At 37.1% G+C, this 21,211-nt stretch overlaps 1 protein-coding gene across 5 annotated transcripts in view; it reads left to right on the plus strand.

The window, feature by feature from the left end:
* The first annotated feature begins 376 nt into the window (after window positions 1-376).
* Window positions 377-21,211, plus strand: part of LOC131548313 (HMG box transcription factor BBX) — a 37,684-nt gene continuing 16,849 nt past the window's right edge. For 2 of the 5 annotated variants that reach the window (XM_058789541.1, XM_058789545.1), the window contains exons 1-6: window positions 2,456-2,788; window positions 7,392-7,473; window positions 11,540-11,711; window positions 16,326-16,583; window positions 17,135-17,336; window positions 17,857-17,924. In XM_058789541.1, coding sequence (XP_058645524.1) covers window positions 11,553-11,711; window positions 16,326-16,583; window positions 17,135-17,336; window positions 17,857-17,924 — 687 coding nt within the window. In that variant the 5' untranslated portion in view covers window positions 2,456-2,788; window positions 7,392-7,473; window positions 11,540-11,552. Of the gene's footprint in view, window positions 667-2,455; window positions 2,789-7,391; window positions 7,474-11,539; window positions 11,712-16,325; window positions 16,584-17,134; window positions 17,337-17,856; window positions 17,925-21,211 lie in introns of those variants that run through there. The other 3 variants (XM_058789542.1, XM_058789544.1, XM_058789543.1) reach the window with 3 other exon arrangements.

Here is a 21,211-nt window from a genome sequence, read left to right on the forward strand (position 1 = left end):
ATAATGCGATGTCCACTCTCATGTTAGCACGCAGAGCCATTGCATGAACAACTCTCATAAAGAGGGCAAACGAGACAGGAAAACGGTGCACCAGTATGTGAGAGGACGAGGCTGTGACACGAATGAACACACGCATGGCTTTATATCGTCTTTTAACTATACTTAGCTTTCAACAGTCGTATGCAAAGAGTGAATGAAGGGCAAACACACCAATGTTGTCCACTAATGTGTGTTTGCACTCGGTGTCTGTTTAGTGTGTGTTGGGATTGTTCCGAAGCGTATGTCACACTCGCTCTCTTTTCTCGATGGCGTCTCTATATCGATAAATTCACACCACCTGCTGATCTAATGAATGATAGTGCACACTTCTTCTGTAACTATTGTGTGTTTTGCGTGTTATACGAACGTCCAGGACATTATGAAGATGTGGTTTTAATCTCTCTATCTCGGAACCGTGCCGAAATGTTTCGCGCACTCCGAGTGGCTGTCTCGGGCAGTCAATCAAGCGCGCGGCCAATCACAACTGTCCTTACATGAAAACTATATTTTCACTCACTGCATGTACAGTAGACTGTATGTTGCAAAAAGTGAAGAGAAAAGGCACCATCGAAGAGGTGCGAGAGGTGGACACCGGACCTGTTAAGTCACTTTGGGGGCCTGTTGCAGGTAGGTGGCGAAGCACATGAACTGTTAGACTTTATTTTACCAGCGCGACGCCGATCTGACACTAATATACAACATCCAGGAAGCTCATAGTGAATCTGCGATCAGAAAAGCATTCCCAGCATGGTGGTGTCATCCTTCAGAAGTAGGTGCTGTAAATCAACTTAAATGCATCACAAAAGTTTAGGCAGAATGGCTTGACTTAAACCCTGTTGATAAATCCGGTTTAAAATGAAAGGTGTGTTTTGAAACAAGGTGACTGATCTAAGCTGCTGTACCATCTTAGACCAGCAACAAACCAGCTATCGGTCGTTCATAACAGCTTAAGGTGGTCAAGGAGGTTTTTGCAACATTTCTAGCTGGTCTAAGATGGTCATTAAGCTGCTGGACCAAGTTAGACCAGCAACAAACCAGGTACTAGTAAGTACAAGCTTAAGGTGGTCAAGCATCTTTTTGCAACATTGTTGGCTCAATAAGCTTTTGATCCAGCAAAAACAGCTACAGACCAGTCAAATGAGTTGGTCAAGCTGGTTTTTGGAACATGGTGGCTTGGCTAATTATGAAAATGATAATATTACACGAGTAGTCAAGTCTGTCCACTGTGGACAAATTAACCAGATGTGTTTTGGAGCTGTTTTATAGGTGATGGTCAATCTTATATGAGCAACAAACCAGCTATAAGTCGTTCTTATATCAGTTTAAGGTGGTCATGCAGGTTTTTCCAGCTCATTTCTAGCTGGTCAAAGATGGTAGTTAAGATGGTAGACCAGCAACAAACATGCTACCAGCTGATCATGTGAGGTGGTTTTAGGAACCCGATTACTGGTAAACCAGCTAATTCTGATAATGATGATCTATATAGTCAAGTTAGTTCAAAACAGCCACATGTTGTGCAGAAACTAACTAGATTTAATTTGGAGCATGGTAGCTATTTTGTTGTTGTTGGTGGTATAAGATGGCCATTAAGCTCTTTAACCAGCAACAAACCAGTTACCAGCCGGTAATGTGAGGTGGTTTTTAGAATCTGTTTAATGGTCAGCCAACTAATTATAATAATGATGATACAGTCAGTCATAAATAGCCAATAGCTGTGCACAAACTAACCAGGTGTGTTTTGAGACATAGTTGCTGGTTTCTAGCTGATGTAGGCTACTGTAAGATGGTTATTAAGTTCTTTAACCAGCAACAAACCAGTAACCGGCTCCGCATGTGAGGTGGTCAAGCTAGTTTTTGAAACCTAGTGTCTGGTCAACCAGCAAGTTGTGAAGACGATGACATAGTTAAGTAAGTCCAGAACTGCTTTGCACAAACTATGCATGTTAGCTAGTTTATAGCAGATAAAAGATTATCGTTAAGCTCTTTAACCAGCAACAAACCAGTTATCGGCTGGTGATGAGAGGTGGTCAAGCTGGTTTTTGGAGCATGGTGACTGGTCAACCAGCTAGTTGTGATGATGAGATGATATGAGTCAATCCAGAGCAGTCACAAACTGAAACTAGATGCGTTTTGGAGTTTCTGTGCTTGATCTGGTCTGCGAAGGTCGTTAGCTGGTCAAAGCTTGTAAACCAGCAGCAAACCAGTTACCAGCTCGTGATAAGGTGGTCAGACTCGTTTCAGGTGATCCAGCTGGAACGCAGCTACAACGTTATAATACACTGTTATAAAACACAGATATCATACTAAACTGAATTTTCCAACATGATGATGATGATGATGATGATGAAGATGTGACACGGTAGGCCAGTGAGTCCAGCGCTGTGAACATCCACACACTGTGCACACGGGCTTCATAACAGAGCAGTCAGTGGGAACACTTGAACGCACGGAGGGGGAGGAGGGCTGCGAGAGAAAACAAACCGAGAAAATTGTTCGCCTGAAACGAAAGTAGCAATACCAAAGTGGCATTCGGCCCCCACCGTTATTCGTTTTCGAAGTGATCGGTGCGATTGTGATGTAGTTTTGTCGACTTCACGCTGCGGTGTTGCTCCTTTCCAAGCATCCGGTAAAAAATAATATAAGTGTCTGTGGGGCTACTGTACGGACGGCCAGTGCAGAACTGTTCTGATGTGTCAATAAGTTTGAGGCTGGAATGAGAAGGCCCTGGCGTTTCCACCGGATTTCAGGGGTAAGTTTGCGTTCACAGATGCCGCGATGACTGAAAACTTGGACATATTTTGTGTGCGAAAAGCCCCGAGTTCCGATTGATCGGGAGCTCGCGCTTAGACAGTGCGAAATTCGTGCCAGTTTGTTGTGCTTCGGCATAAACAACTTTGGCGTTCGGCGTGTTTGACACCTGCTCTCACCGAACATCAGGGTTTCTGTGAAATCCGCGACGATTTAACATGTATGACCGACCGTGCGATTATTGCATATGGGTCTGCTAATGACACGTTCAGGCGAGCTAGAGCAATCTCGCATCACAGGGGCTAGCAGGCTAGCCAGCTACTTTTATTCTATCTGACTAAACGGAGCGAGAAACCCGAGCACAAAACCGTCTCATCTGAAAAGTCTGCCCCGAAAACCCCTAGTTTAAGTAATGAAAGCTCGTGGAGGGGGATCTCTCTCTGAAAATGCCCTGGCGGAGTTTGACAGGAGTGAGATTTATACTTCATCTTCCCCAAAGCAAGATGGACTCTCGGCTGTCTGTCTTGTCAGAGCCCAGATCGACATTTTGCACCGAGATGCAAACCGAGCACAGTTCAAATAAAGGGTCAAGCGAGTTATGAAATGAGCTCGATGGCTTAAATAATCGGAGGATATCGTCGACATGGTGCTTTGTGGAGTTCTTGATTCGGTGATCGAGAGTTCTGCACACACACACACACACACACACACGGAGAGAGCACCGCTCTCAGGCTGTACCTGAAAACTAAACGCTGCAATACTGTATATACCGTCCATCCACTCGACGAAACTGTGTCGGATGTGCTTTAATAAGACCTGCGTGAACGAGATGAAGTATGGCAAGCCTCTTTAACAGTTGTTACAGCTTGCGTCTTTATTAATGGGTCGTATTGTTTGAATTCACAAGTAACTGTTCATTAGATGTAAATGCATATGTCAATAAAACAAAGATCTGCAGTGGAAGAGCAACAGGAATTCATTCATTCAACATGAGCGTTTATGACCATTGGCGATGAGAAAAGTTAGGAAGAGCTCCATTTTATGCAGAGGAGCAGCGATGTGATGCACCGACTATTAGTAGGAGTTTAGTAGGACCGCCTACTGGAAACCAGTGACCTTCAACAATTTAAACACTCTGAGTGTCAGCAACCTTTCACTGCTATGTCAAAGTTTTAAAGAAATCACAATGAAACAGTAGCGACAGCTCTTTGCTTCTGTATTGTGACGTATGCTGAAATAGAAAAATATATGGACGTGGAGTTGGTTCAATCCGTCAGTTGTTTATTGAATTTTAAAGGGTTACTCCACCCCAAAATAAAAATTTTGTCATTAATCACTTACTTATGTTGCAAACCCCTAAAAGCTTAGTTCGTCCTCAGAACACAATTTAAGATATTTTGGATGAAAACTGGGAGGCTTGTGACTGTCCCATTGACTGCCAAGTAAATAACACAGTCAAGGCTCAGAAAAGTATGAAAGACATCGTCAAAATAGTCCATCTGCCATCAGTGGTTCAATCTGAATATGAAGCGACAAGAATACTTTTTCTGTGCAAAGAAAACAAAAATAATGACTTTATTCAACAATTCGTCTCCTCCGAGTCACCGTAGCGCCATTTTGGAGAATATCAGCTGGACGCAAACTGTGTATGCTGTTCTGTATCAGCCGCACCACACGGATACGTTTTCTACGTTTATTTACACTTCGATTTGAACGAAAACAGCGTATCCGTGTGGTGCATCTGATACAGAACAGCGTACACAGTTTGCGTCCAGCTGATATTCCCCAAAATGGCGCTACGGTGACTCGGAGGAGACGAATTGTTGAATAAAGTCATTATTTTTGTTTTCTTTGCACAGAAAAAGTATTCTCGTCGCTTCATATTCAGATTGAACCACTGATGGCAGATGGACTATTTTGACGATGTCTTTCATACTTTTCTGAGCCTTGACTGTGTTATTTACTTGGCAGTCAATGGGACAGTCACAAGCCTCCCAGTTTTCATCCAAAATATCTTAAATTGTGTTCTGAGGACGAACTAAGCTTTTAGGGGTTTGCAACGTTTTAGGGGTTTGCAACGTAAGTAAGTGATTACTTTGCACAGAAAAAGTATTCTCGTCGCTTCATATTCAGATTGAACCACTGATGGCAGATGGACTATTTTGACAATGTCTTTCATACTTTTCTTTTCATCCAAAATATCTTAAATTGTGTTCCGAAGAGGAACGAAGCTTTTACGGGTTTGGAACGACATGTGATTAATGACAGAATTTTCATTTTGGGGTGGAGTAACCTTTTAAGATGTGGGTGTTGTGCTTGAAAGTGGAGGCGGATGAACATGAGCTTGCAGGAACGGTTTAAGCGGACTAAATGATCGGAGAAGTCCGGTATGCGTCACCAGAGACAAATATGCCGTTTTGAGGAAAGATCCAGTTATGGTATTTTGATTGAATATCAAAAGGTCAGAAAAAATGAAACGCATACAGATGAATAGTTTACAATAATATCTATAACATACATTTAGAGAAGGTGAAGTTTAATTTCATGCCAACTTCAGTTTTATGTCTCGTCAGCTAGCAAACGTTGGCAAGTTAATCCTTGCAGACAGCAATTTTCTGATGTTTCTGACCTCATATAGGGATGAGTTAAAAAGTAATTTAAAAATGCATGTGTTGGTCTTGTCACAAATAGTTTGCCGCACTGTCATATGTTGATGCACAGAATGACTTTAAATGACAGTTTAAGCAGTAGTGACGTTCATTACCATGTTAGATCAACCAGAACTAAGAACGGCGACTAGCAACCAACCAGTACATTCACTTATGGAATGCAACTACAAAACCGCTAGTTTATTCATTAGAAGTGTTATATTATCAATTATAAACTAGTAATTAATTAGTAATATATTCTAATTGGTCACTAATGTTTATTGCAAATATCTTTCACAAAATTTTATGGGAATTGTGGTTCAGATATCAGCTATGTGTTCCTGACTTGTATATATTCATATTGTACTTAATCAAGTTTTACTAGTATTGATTTAGTAACTTGTTTGTTTATTAGTAGATATTTGTCTCTGTTAGATGGTACTAACATCTATTAATACTAGCATCTGTTAGTAAGTGGCTAAATTATAGATACAAGTAGGGATGCACCGAAATGAATATTCTTGGCCGAAGCCGAGCAAAATGAAACACTGGGCCAAAGGCCTTTTTCCCCATATATTTTGCCAATTTTTTTCACCATTGCATTAATTTAATAGCCAAAATATGCTTTTTACTGTTTTGTCTAGCTTTTCAACGAAAAAATAATTTACAAAACAACAATTTAAAATATTTACTTAACACTTTTTTTTAACATCCTAGCAGACACTACCACAACTTAAAATTAATAAGTTACTAAAATATTTTTTGGCCATTTTTGAATCCACCTTCTTGAATCAGTTACGTATTTTTTACTGTACAAATAAATGCAGCCTTGCTGAGCAGAAGACATTTCTTTTAAAACACTGGAAAATATTAGGCTACAGATCCCAATTTGAACACTATGTGTGAGTGTTATAATAAATGTATTAATAGAACTGTTGTAATTATTATTATTATTGTCTTTTCTTATTTTATTTTATAAATGCATAAAAATGTTACTGAGCAGCTGACGAGTAACATAGTTTCAGCTCAGATTTTCCTCGCGCTTTGGACTTTAAACCCTGGCTAACAAGCAGATACCCTGCGAGCTCATGCAGCGCTGTTTGAATACATGCAATTCATGCGTGTATTAGAAAACATAACGTTCTGCAGTTTGTTTACTAATCGTTTGAGGCCACGATTTTCACGATTTCAATCATCATACAGTAACCAGCAACAACCACCTTCCCTCTTCTCATTGGAGACATGCAATGCATCAGTACTACTGATTTTTGCATCTTTCTTGGACAATTTTAAATGCTTCCTCACTGCCAACATTTTGCTGCATTAGTGCACGCCTCTATTTGATCGCGTCACGTCGTTGTTCGGTTCAATTTATTCTGTCTTTTCGCTTATTCGGCCGAACACCGAAAGAGCTTTTTTTGCTATTTTTGGCCGAACAATTTCGGTTGCTGAACATTCGGTGCATCCCTAGATACTAGTGATTGTTGGAATAAGAACAAATGTCTAATGAACGGTTCCTAGTATCAAATTAATGAGTTAAATGGTTAAATTGAAAAAGTTACTAGTCATTATTGGACTATATGATGTCGATTGACTTTGTTGCTGCAAGTCATTTTGATTTTTGTACTAGTAACGTTAAAAAATAAGTATTGGTAAATAATATACCTGGTAATGAATAAATGTTACTACAGCTTGCCATAACTGAAGTGGTTTTGAATGAATTCAATATATGCTGTGAGCTATGTCATAACTTTATGCTTCATCAACAACACTTAGTTTGCCACCTTAGTTTGAAGCTGGAGCGGTGCACGTATGACCAACTAATCCACAAAACAGTTAAAATGTCGCTGACCGATGAGGTCGGACTCGGGGCAACGTTATGTGGTGCATTTGGCTTTGCTTTCGACGATTTATTCCTGTACTGAGGGCACAGTGTTTTTTTGTTTTACTTTGTAGGTCATCTTCATCGCATGATACAGCCTGACTGACAGATCCATCCTCATCTTTCAAATACCGTATTTCCATATTCTGTGGCTCTGTAAGTACGCCTTCACTTCATGCCATGTGTTTTTCCCCTTCATCAGTTGTTATATCTCTTAAATTCACAGACTAATTGGGATCTGATGCCTCAACATCACGGATCAAACGCTCATTACATCACAGATTTTAAGCTCGTGTCTGTACATAATCACCTGCTTATTGGGTGTGCTCAATCCGAGATAAAACACATATTCATTTTGCAACCTTTTATCATGCAAAAAGCCAGTCTGTTCAAACATGGTCTACTTTCCTGAGTGACTGCATCAATAACAAATTGTACTTTTGATCATCATATAATGGCATATTATAAAATTCATAGATAGCATGTTATTCCTTTAACTTTTCCATTGTAATCTGTAAAGAATAGACTATAAATACCGCATTGTTTTTGGTATTGAAGCCAGGCTTGATGACATTGTCATGAATTTCTAAAAAAGAATAAACATTTTCTGATTTTAATCAGAAAATCTATTCAAAAAGTGTGCAATCTGATATTTTGGACTTGTATTTCATAAAACAGTTACAAGATATTTTTTAATTAAATTGTAATGTAAAACCAAAATTGTAGCTTTGTTGTATACAGTTTATTATCTAATATCAAAGTGAATACAGAAATTGTTATAAAGTTTGAGATATGAAATGCCAAAAGTGAATGAGCATAAGAAAAAGTTCTTAGCCGAATTGTAATACTCCATCAATTTTCTAAGATTTGACAAGAATAAAATAACAATGTAGTATTTTAAAACCATTAAAAATATATTTTCTTAATTAATGGGTCTTCAAATCTGATGTTAAGTTAAGTCGTGACGTATTGTCAAGTATGGTGACCCATACTCGAAATGGTGCTCTGCATTTAACCCATCCAAGTGCACACACACAGCAGTGAGTAGTGAACACACACACACACACACGTTTCGATGCTTGTCAAATTGAAACTAAAGATCACAGGCGAATGCAGTTTTTTAGGACAAAAGTGCAATTCATTTATGGATGATTGTGCTATTCAAGTTTTTTTTTTTTAATAATAATAGTCTGATAATGCAGACCTCTAAGTTCACTATTGATATTTACATATGAATACCAAAACTGCTGTTTTCTTATCCTATCCTCTTATTAGTATCAGCTGTTGTAGGTTTTCATTGCATTCATCAAAAGTGCATCATTAAAGTTTGATTTCATCCTATTATTTCTGCTAGTAAAACATGCGCTCCTGAATATTGATTCAGGCGAAGCAGCCTTGTTTACACCCGAGGCTTGGAGCCACATTTCTGGTCTGTATAATTACATTCTGACAAATCAAACTGTCAAAGATAGCTGTCGCAATGAAGAACATTGACACACCTCTACAGTGTAAAAGTCCCAGTATTCTGTGTGTGATTTATCTTTACATTGTGACATTTTATTTGATCAGGAATGTATATCTTTATGAGTTCAAATGAGCTTACTTTACACTCTTTAGACAATAATGAGATATTAAGGTGCCCCAAATCAGATCTCAGATCTTGTGTCTACCTGTCATCATCTACCCTGTTTAGCTTTCTGTTTGCTATTCAAATAGAGTAGAACTAAATCTATATTAGGATTATGATTAATCTCATGCACCGGGGTTACATTCAAATAAATATTCCCATTTGTTTAATCTTGGATGTCAATTACAAATAACAGATTTCTTGGACATGTAACTTTTTTAACCGCAAACCTGTTGCAAGTCCCTGTTTTGGTTCAGTGAGGTTTTCAACTTTTGTTTCATTCAAATTTGGGAAGTTTAGATATAATTTGTTTTTGAAAGTGCCTGAGAGTACATAAGATAGGGAGGTCAAAAACATAAAACATGCGGGAAGGGTAACTTTTATTGTAATGTCAAAATTTTCAATTTCATTTCATGTTGCCTGAACTGAAAACAAATCGTTCACTTTTTACACAGATTTCCTTTGACAGTAATAATGACTTTCATTGTAAACACGATTTCTGCTCAGTTTTTTATGTACTGACTGAGATACAAGCCAAAATGATTTTCTGTGGTAATCAAGAGCATGCTACTACTGCATTCCTATAATAGTAATGTTAATCTATATTTACATTCTCACAACCATCACAGTATTATATTTTGGTCGATTATGTATGTTTGGGATTTTTCCTATAAACTGATGACACAATATTTCCCATGTGAAATCATTTTTTCCAATGTGTTTTTTTATCCTTATTTGATAATGTAAGCTCCTGTGATGTCCCCTTTATTGCGCTTTATCAGGCCATCATTCACTAAGAAGGGCTATTTCCACTCAGGCTGAACACCCATTAGTGCGTATAGTGACTGGTCATAAAGGAAGAACTGCTGTCCTGCAAGACCTGATTGGTTTCATTCACGTGGCCCGTGCATAGTTGTACCTGCTGTACCTTTAGGGAACTTGCGTGTTTTGTTTTTGCCCTAACTCCCATTAATTAAACTTCTATCATCATTTACTCACATTCATGTTGTTCGGAAACCCACAGAGTTTTTCTGTAGACCACATAAGGAGATGGATATCATGAACTACTTTGTTACTGTCTGCTTTCGTTGTATGAAGAAGAGCAGGATGAGCGTCCTCAAAACATCTCCTTTTGTGTGTCAAAGAGGAAAAATGGGACTGAAATTACATGACAGGAAAACATTTGCTAAATGTATAATGTAAATGTACATAAAAGTGTGTAAATGATTCAGTGAACTATTCATTTACTTTAGAAATCAGTTAGAAAACTAATAAAATGTGTTTCTTTTATTTTAATTTTGCTTTCTACAGAAAAAAAAAAAATCATTTGATTAATTGCCGGTTTTAGTCACAAATCAGCATATAGTTTGTGAGAGTTTTGTGTTTACGTTTCCTTCCTCGCCGTATTCGTATTTCTATCTTTAGAGTTTTTCCTTGCTACTCACATTTAACTTAATTATTTTTAGATTATTCAATTGTTTTTCATAGTGACAATATAAAAGACAATTAGCATTTAGCATTTTGCTAATTATTTGATTTACCATCATATATTCATAACGAGCTTTTTCTGTATGATATAGTTTTTCTCAAACAGTATAAATTGATCCTTTTACTTGGAAATATATGTTGCTTTTAAAATAATTATCACATTGGGAATAAAAAAGCATGAAAACGTCTTGGTTAACAGACATTTACATCTGCTTATAACCTGCTCTTTTTTTGAGTTCTCACATTAACAACGATGAATGAATGTGCGAGACCTTGTCTAGTGTCAGCATTTGTTCATAACAGTCCTTTAACCAAATTAACAGCAAGAGGGCAGCAGACACCAGCCCTGAACAGCCTTTCAGAAGATGTCTGCTGCTAATGCAATGTTTAGATACATTGTACTCCCAAATTCAGATCCATTCCTATGTGCCGTTTAAAATTTAACACATGATAATTGAAGCATGTCAGTTAGGAAACAGTCCAGCTAGTAGTGAGCTTGTATGTTAAGTTTCATGGTGACGTGACTGCGTGTGTCTTCCTCTTCCTGTTTGCGTGCATGCGATGAACGTGTGTGAGATGTGTGCTTTGGTCCTATTGGAGAGGAGAGAGCTGGTGTATGTGAAGGTCACATGTACAGTAGAGCTGCACCGGTGCTGCAGACGCAGAAGAACAGTGCTGAGATAGACAGGGAACCCTGTGTCCACTCTCCCTCAGTGAACACTGCGCCACACTGCACTCGACAGCATGCCTGTTTTCCTTGAACTAACACTGCACATTGGAAGAGACTGCACTTTGAATATGTCCGCTATTATGCGGATAATCCTTGATTTACAACCCCATCAAAAATACATTATTATAGTGTGAGCTTTTCTTATATTCTTATGATACCCATCAAATTATGTTTGCAGTCTTTGGCTGCCTTTCTGTTTCCTCAAATTGGTCCCTTTTTTCTTTCTCGTTGTAACCAATTACACATTTCACCTTTAAATTAACTACCAGGCAGTGTAATTATCAGTGTGTCATGGCCTCTTCCTGTCATATGGTCTATTATGTGATGTTAAAGAGCATTTAGGGCCGTCCTTAACCTCTGACCTTTGCCCTCATCAGGGTCAGCAGCAGTATGAAGAGCGGAGGTGGAGGGAAAGAACCTCCGGTGGAGGGAGAGGTCAGTGGAAAGCGACCCAAACGCAAGTGTCTGCAGTGGCACCCGCTGCTGGCCAAGAAAGCTCCAGACTTCTCTGAGGAAGAGGAGGAGGAGGACGAAGAGGAGCTGGAGAAGGTGAATGATTACACAAACTGGATTCAGCTGAGTGCATTAAAGGGATAGTAAACCCAAAATTTAAAATTCTGTCATTAATTACTTTCCCCTCATGTTGTTCAAAACCCGTAAGCCCTTCGTTCATCTTCGGAACACAAATTAAGATATTTTTGGTGAAATCTGAGAGCTTTCTGACCCTGCATAGACATCAACGCAACTGTCACATTCAAGGCCCAGAAAGGTAGTAAGGACATTGTTAAAATAGTATATGTGACATCAGTGGTTCAACCTTTGGGCAATTTTATGAAGCTACTAGATTACCTTTTGTGTGCAAAGAAAACAAAAATAACAATTTAATTGATGCGTTGTGTTACTGTAGTAAACACACGTCGAAAACTGACACGGAAGAGAAGAAATTGTTTTCTTTGTGCACAAAAAGTATTCTTGTAGCTTAGTAACGTTACGGTTGAAATAAAAAAAATTATATTTTAATATATGTTTTACATTTTTTTTCAATTGCTAACAAGCGTTTACCAATACTTGAAGTACTTTTTCTAAACTCTTAGCCAAATAGTTAATTTTCTGGCCAAAACTACATTTTGTTAAATAAATACATTTTTCTACATATACTAACTCTATAAAAACACAGCAAACCCAATCAGGGCTCGAGACTCATTCTTCCCACTGGTTGCACTTTTGCTACTAACTTTTTCAGTTGGTCGCACGAGCACATAATTTGGTCGCAATTATTATTATTTTATTTTTTTTGCTACAACATTTGATTAATCAATGCATGCTGATGAACTTTTATCATAGTTTATAGTTATATGGTAACGAAAGTGTTCAACATTCAACCCGTTCTTTTTCATCAGTATTATTTGTGATTAAAATTTTGTGAACAGGAATTCCTTTTTTCACTTTCAAATTCGCAATTTTGGTGTCACGTTTTACAAGAAAAGATAATTGTCTGTGTTGCTTATATCTGCACACCTTTCACTTTTTAAGACTAAAACAAAAGATGGATTCATTGTTATTCTTAATTAAAAAGCACAACAACAATAAAACAGTAGGCTACAATGACAAACTAGCTTGCATAACATTTATTAACAAAAACGAATAAGACGAGGCATGGCATAGGACACATCACATGCTGTATTATGTACTGACTAATAAATTACAGAATGTTTAGCAAACACCGAGGAATCAAATAAATAATAATATTAAAAAAAATAAGGAAAGCCTCCATAGCGTAACTTGAGGTAAACAGCAAAGATTAACAAGCTTTTCAAAACGAAAACAAAAAGAAAAGTACAACTAAACTGGCTGTCCCTGACAGGACTTGCATGTTTTTGTTTTTTTTCTACAAGAATACCAACATGTTCACCTTCTCTGGTTTAAGAAGCGGCCTTTTACTTTAGCTTGAAAACCAAATCCTCCGTTGCGCTCCATCTGTGGCGCGCACCTTCGCGCTCGTGCTGACGCAGCGAGTATAAACCAGGCTCTGCACCTGAAGCGCTCGCACTGAAAGCCCCTCTCTTCACGTAATCAGTGAAATCTGACTCCTGCTACAATGTGCGCAGACCATGCACTCGCACACGTGCAACCACGTCAAATTTTACTCGCACATTCTCAAAAAATGGTCGCAGTATAGAGCCCTGCCAATTCAAAATCAAGTCATTCAGTCAAAACATTGGCGCTGGTTTTCTATCCAATAGGAACATACAGTCAATCATAGCGCATAGACTGTCAAAATGATAACAATTAATGGCATTACAAAAACTGCATTGCTTGCCATGTCTCAGTTTGATCTGTATAGAACATACAATATGAGATCCATTAAAAATATGTAATAATAATAAGAAGAAGAATTCAGTCAGCTAGTTAATTTTTTGTGTGAATGTGTGGATTCGTTTGAGATAGTGTGTGTACAGAATAGTGAAGGAGTCATCAGTACTTTATGGAATGTAAAAGAAAAGTGACAGAATTGCTGCAGTAAAGGCTTTACTGGCAAAATGAAATCGCTGTCAGTGATCATAAAAAGCAAAACATACAGCCCTTTGCCTATTGCCCCCTACCTCTCCTTCTCCCTTGTCAAAAAGTCAGAAAGAGCTTTACAGTATTACCAAGTATGTTTACACACACAAGGAATTTGACTCGGTGACAGGAGCTTCCAGTGCAGAAGAAAGTACGGACATAGTGCAAACATACACTCTTAAAAATAAAGGTGCTTCAAAAGGTTCTTCACAGCAATGCCATAGAAGAACCATTTTTGGTTCCACAAAGAACCATCTCTTTCTTACATTTTTATAATCTGAAGAACCTGTTTTGTGAAACAGAAAGGTTCTTCAGATGTTAAAGGTTCTTTATGGAGCCATTTAGACATAAAGGTTCTTCTGTGGCATCGTGAAGCACCTTTATTTTTAAGAGTGTACATGACAGTGCAGACATACATAGGAATTATACACAACACTACTGTAATATAACACTTACATAAGAAAAACAGAAAATTAAATAATGCACTGAATACAGAAGTAGAAATATAGAGGGAAAAAATGTAATTGTTTAAATGAATGTACAGATATGTTATTTACAAGTGTGCAGTTCACAAATGAACAATTTTCGGTTTTCTCTGTATAAATGTGTCAGTTATGATGGACATTGTATTGTTATGAATGTTTTACAATTGTTCTAACCAAACCAGAGTACCAAACAGTCCTGGTCCAACTACTCCTCTCCCTGGTCCAACCAGTCCATTCCTCATCCAACTCTCCCTCCGACAGACATTTTCTTTCTTTTTCTGCTTCTCTGTGTTTTTCTGTATTGTTTTGAACAAAACCAATCCAGAGAGTGCCTTTTTATTGTGCATGGCCATGTATGGAAAGACTTGGAATTATTCAAGATTGGAATCAGCTATTTCTCAATTATTAGTAATTAAAATAATTCGTAGCAGCTCTTTTAAGCTGCTGTTGTTGCAGAAGTAGAGGCTTTGCACTATATTTAAAGTTTGGAGCATTAGGTCTTCATTTCTGTCATGCTATGTTTAAGCATTTGTAAAAAAGATAAGAAAAACATTTAAGCATTTTAGAAATGTGTTAATTGACTGAATATTGTGTGAAAACAACGTGAATTGTGTTAATGGTATGGTCAAAACAGACGGATGTTGTGCTAATTGTGTTTAGAGTTTTGAGTTTTGTGACTACAGATTGGACAAAGGGATGTTAGCAATTGAAAAAAACTGTAAATGTAATTTATTCATGTGATGGCAAAGCTGAATTTTCAGCATCATTACTCCAGTGTTCAGTGTCACATGATCCTTCAGAAATCATTCTAATATACTGATTAGGTGCTCAAGAAAAATGTCTTATTAATGTCAATGTTGAAAATGGTTGCGCGGCTTGATATTTTTGTGGAAACTGTGATACATTTTTTTCAAGATATCTTTTTTTGATAAATAGAAATAATTTATTTGTAACAGAAATGTTTTTTTAGCATATTATAAATGTCTTTACTGTCACTTTTGATCAATTTAATTAATAGTTAGTAAGGTGGTTGTTAAATTTAGGTATTGGGTAGGATTAGGGATGTAGAATAAGGCATTAATATGTGCTTAATTACTACTAATAAATGGCTAATATTCTAGTAATATGCATGCTAAGAAGCAACTAGTTAAGAGACTCTAAAATAAAGTGTTACCTAATAATAAAATATCAAAATAGCAATAGCATGTATCATATTGTGGTTCAGTGCTATTATTTTAGCTGGGCTAAATAAAGACTATTGAAATAGACCTTCCTTTTCTGCCCAATCTGTTTCAGTTTCTAAAACGCGTCAGTACAGCAAAAAGCAAAACAATTTCACATGGTCTTTAACATTGCTTCATTGTTAAATCATTGTCAGGCTCAATCAGATTTGTAGAATATACAAATGCATGTTTGTTTTTTGTAGGTCTGCCCTTGACTAAAGTTTTTTTCTGGTCAACTAGTAGTCGTTCATTTGAAGCATTAATCGACTAATCGCATGTTTATTAATAAACCATTTAAATCATAATGAGCCTTTAATTGCCTACATTGCCTAATAAGAACTCAAGCACATGCATAAAGCTTGCCATGGTACACCGGAAAAACAGTAAGGAGGCTGCATTAACATTTTAATAATTCATTGATAAATTAGTGTTTTTTTGTTCTCGGTTTAAGAGATGAAATCGGCAACACTGACACTGACTCGTCATCTCTGCTGTAGTGATGCGTCTGTATGCATGTTTCATACAGATTACATAATCTGAGAATATTTGTTTTCCATTTGAATTGGTTCATTTGAAAGTAGACATTTCAAGAAAACCAAATTGAAAACCAACAATAGAAACAGCATTATGTCGACGCAAAAGCTAATGTCTTGCATTTTGGTCAATTATTTTATAGAGGAAGGACAAAAATTGAACTACCTCTGTAGTTTCCCTATAGTTCAGATTTCATCCATATTGTTTCATTTCAATATTGTACTGTGGTGAAATATTGCAGCAAAAATATTTGAATAGGCTTTGGTTTTAATCTCTGTGTAGTTTTGTCCACTGCTACTGTTGAAATTGACCAGGTCTCTGTATGTCTCTTTCCACTTTTTCCTCACTTTTCTCCTCAGGTGCCAGTGTTATGTGCAGAGAGTGGAGCACAGGAGGGAGAGTGTGGTGGGATGGAAGATGACAGTGAGGAATACACCTCTGAACAACGGGCTCGCCGGCCCATGAACGCCTTTCTGCTGTTCTGCAAACGGCACCGTTCCCTGGTCAGACAGGAGCATCCACGACTAGACAATCGGGGAGCCACTAAGATACTGGCCGACTGGTGGGCTGTACTGGACCCCAAAGAAAAACAGAAATACACAGACATGGCCAAGGAGGTAAAAACCAATCTAAGAGAGGCAGACTACACAGAGTAACCAAGTTTTTTGTGGTCATAGCAATTAAATGTAATAGCAAATATAAAATTAACTTGGCATAAAAAGCTAATTGTTTTAAACCCATGAAAAACTTTAAAAAATTTAAAATCAGTAGTTACAAAGGTTAAGGAAAATATCAACAGCCGAATTAAATCTATTAGGCAAGGCAAGTTTATTTATATAGCACATTGTTTCCAAATGCAATGACTTCAGTTTTCTCCTTGTTTAACTGAAGAAAGTTTTAGCACATCCAGCTGTTAATTTCATCAATGCATTGGCAGAGGGAGTCAATGGGGCTATAGTCATTTGGCGATAAGGCTAGGTAAACCTGGGAATCATCTGCATAGCTGTGATAGGCAATTTGCTTCTTTCTCATTATTTGACTTAGTGGGACCATATACAGGCTGAACAAGAGTGGTGCAAGAATTGAGCCTTGTGGGACTCCGCATGTCATGGATTTATGCTCTCCTATACTCACATAATATTATTTGATTATGTTCTGTTTTATACAGTATAAGGATGCGTTCATGAAGGCTAATCCTGGTTACAAATGGTGTCCTGCCACCAACAAGCCGGTAAAGAGTCCTTCTCACTCTGTGAGTAACGCCCGCAAGAAAGTCTGGTCTCTTCCATCCAACCCTAGCAAGGAATCTTCAGTTGCCAAAAAACAGCCCAAAACCGACAGCACACCCCAGCTCAACTTCGCCATGGCTGGTAGGAACAAAACAAACACTTAAATGTGTCCACACATACACTGCTGTTCAAAAGTTTGGGTTTGGTAAGATTGTGCTTATGCACACCAAGTTTGTATTTATTTGATCAAAAATAGAGTAAAACTATTGGGAAATATTATTACAATTTAAAATAACTATTTCTATTTTGATATATTTTCAAATGTAATTTATTCCTGTAATGGCAAAGCTGAATTTTCAGCAGCCATTAGTCCAGTCTTCACAGTCACATGATCCTTCAGAATTCATTCTGATTTGGTTTGGTTTGTGGATGTTTTTTTTTTTTTTTTCAAAAAATAGATTGTTGTACTATTATACATGCCTTTACTATAATTTTTTAACAATTTTATGCATTTTTGCTGAATAAAAATATTAATTTCTTACTAAATAATTAAAAACTATTGAACAGTAGTGTTCATATTCCTTCACTGCACTGTCTCAGTGGTTGTTTAACTGTATAGTTCAACATTTCTTTACATCTTTTTCCTCCGCTGTGTTTATAGATCCCAATAAGATGGGTGGCTTAAGCATGCTGCTGTTAGCCGGGGAGCACGCACTGACCGCCAGAGAGGTACAGTAACATCATTTTAATACTTAAGAAATTAACTTTTCAGACTAAGTGCAACCTTTGATCAAATCAAGACCCCTTTTTGAATTGCTTACTTAAGGACTGTGTGATGCATTGCCATATTTTTATTAATGTTAGGAATGCGCTGTATCATACTGATTATTGGACAGTAGTATAGATTGTATTAAATCGTTTGAATGATTTTGGATGTATATTAAATGTTTTTGAATAGTTAAAGGCTTAGTTTACCCAAAAATGATAATTCTGTCACTAATTACTCGCATGTCGTTCCAAACCTGCAAGACCTTCGTTCATCTTTGGAACACAACATTAAGATATTTTTGATGAAATCTGAGAGTTTTATGCATCTGACACATTCAAGGCCCCGAAAGGTAGTAATGTTAAACCGTAATGTTATGAAGCTACAAGAATACTTTCTGTGCGCAAAGTAAACAGAAAAATAACTTTATTCAACAATTTATTCTTTTTTTCTCTTTTCATTTTTGGGTGAACTAACCCTTTAAGTTTGCATGCTTATTTCTCTTATTTTTCCATTTAAATTACCTGTGTTGTTATCTAATACTTACTAAAAGTTAATCTTTAAAAACTTATATGAAAACATGATATAATGATATAAAAACACCTAAATGTGATCTTTAGCAATTCTCAAAAGGAATACACATTTGAAAATTATTTATTTGTATTTTTTAATCTTTTATTTTTTATTTAATTAGACAATTTTTACTATTAACCATAGTATGAAAATAATCATTGTCTTGGTGAAATATTGGCTAGTTAAAATAATTTAAAATAAATTTAATATCAGTGCATCCACAATTTATTTCAAAATTCTTGTAGTTCATATGCAAGAACAACCTCATGTGCAGATCAAAACAGCCTTGGAAAACATTTAGAATGGGTTACAGTGTAATTGCCTATATTCATATGCAGATTTTGCTGTAGAAACACATACGTCAAAATAACCACAGTCAAGTTAAATGAGTTTTTAAACCAGGAACACAAAGAAGGCTCTAGATGGGAATAACAGTTATTAGTCTAGATTCATGTCCTCGTATCTTGATGTGATTGAGACAAATCTGCATCATTCTGTACTCACGGCAGACCTCTGATATAATGAGCACATGATCAGTGCTCACGTAAATAGACTGTGACAGGCCCATCTCCACGGATACGGCAGCCGCAGCGGGCTGTGACTAAACAGACTGGGATGACTGTTTTCGGACCCAAACTGGGTTTGTGTGCCATTAGGAGGTGCATAGACTTCATGAATTGTAGAGCTTTATGAGGCGTTGAAGACGCCAGGCCAAAGTGAGTGTGTGTGAATCAGGGATGTGAGCTGTTTGTGTGTGTTCCTGTGGGTTCCTCAGACTCTCACTCCTGTTAATCCTCTGTAAATTCCATTTTCCTGCCACTAAGTGATCCTAATTGCCTTCGGCGCAGTGCATTTGTCACTGAAGAGGGCCACGGGAGGTTTATACAAAACAAAAGCAGCGCCTCGTTGTTTTGCAGACAAATCACATTACATCATCTGTTTGGTCTTGTTTGAGGGGACAGGGCTGAATTCTCTACCTGTTGACTGTCCGTAATGTTTAACCAGGAATAGTCGTCTGAATCTCTGTGTTGTCAAACAAAATTTCACATACAGGTTGATCCAAAGCAACTGTGCCTGGCATTAGTGCACTACAAGTCACTGATAAATTAAAAGTAACACCATGTTGAAGTTGCTTCATGTCAGTAGTCGTCTTGTTTCTAGTTAGTAATGTTCTAGTTCTAGTTCTAGTGAAGTAATTTTATGTGTGAATGTATATTAAATTAACCTTTTCTGGTGCCCAATGCAAGGCAGTCCTATTTCTACGGGTAACTTGTTTTTTTTTTGCAAGAAATTAATACTTTTTTAAGCAAAGATACATTAAATTGATCAAAATTGACAGTTAAACAAATTGTTTCAAATAAATGTTCTTCTTTTGAACTATATTTCTGTAAAAAAAATTAAAGGGGTGGTTGATTGCGATTTCACTTTTTTAACGTTAGTTTGTGTGTAATGTTGCTGTTTGAGCATAAACAATATCTGCAAAGTTACGAAGCTGCGAGTTCAATGCAAACGGAAATATTGTCTTTTAAAATTCTGGCAGTTTAATGCCTACAAAAACGACTGGTAAGGGACTACAATGAGCTACTTCCTGGGTCCGTTACGTAATGAACCCAGAATTTACATAAACCCGGCCCCCGTGAACATGCAGCAAAGGGGGCGAGGCCATGCTGCGCTGCTTAAGAGAAGAGGAAGAGAAAATATAGACGACGCCATTGTTTACAATACAACTGGAGCACATGCCGCTGAGTTGAGGGGCAGGACGTTCAGTCGTGCTCTACAGGCGGTTTAGCCAATCACAACCCACTGGGCCAACTAACCAATCAGAGCCCATCGTGTGTTTCTGAGGGAGGGGCTTCATAAAAGCAGGAAATGATCAGCGCATTTAGAGGAGAAGGGACAGAGCAGTGTGAAATTAAGGTAAATTATGTGAAAAATAATGCGTTTTTTAACAAACGGAGCATTAACACATGTTAGACTGCACCCCATAAACACAATCAAGCCTAGAAAAAAAAAGTCAACCACCCCTTTAAGATTTTTTTTTTTGCAAAGACACATTAAATTGACCAAAATGACATTTAAACAAACGTTTGAAACAAATGTTCTTCTTTTTAAATTTCTGTAGTAATGACTGCTAAAACTTCAGCTTTGCCATTATATAAATAAATGACATTTTAAAATATATTATAATTCAAAAGTTATTTTGAATAATATTTCACAATATTACTGTTTTTACTGTAGTTCCGTGCAGTCATTGTGAGCATAAGAGAAAAATCTTACAGAGCCTAAACTTTTAACACTACAAAACAAATATTTTATTTACAAATATCAAATATGTGAATTTATTAATATGTGACTTGCTTCATCCTTTAACCATTACATCAAAGCCAGTTTTCATGTTTCTGGTTTTGGGCCTAAGTATATACTGTATATATTGTACATTATGTTACAGCATTGTTAAAAAATTCTAATTATCTGTAATTGAGAAATTTTTTTTTAATTACTTATTTCTAAAATAGCCTGTATCAGTTGACCTCAGTGCATACAAAGTAGACTATAATTATTCCGCTGTTTCACTAATGCCGATGTCTAGATTCTGAGGTTCCTCAAGCTGTCTCGAAGTCACTTCCTGTTTAGACAGCATAATTGATGGGTATTTTTTTATTTTATTGAATCTACC

Source organism: Onychostoma macrolepis, chromosome 10, assembly GCF_012432095.1.
Source record: "Onychostoma macrolepis isolate SWU-2019 chromosome 10, ASM1243209v1, whole genome shotgun sequence".
Taxonomy (NCBI): Eukaryota; Metazoa; Chordata; class Actinopteri; order Cypriniformes; family Cyprinidae; genus Onychostoma; species Onychostoma macrolepis.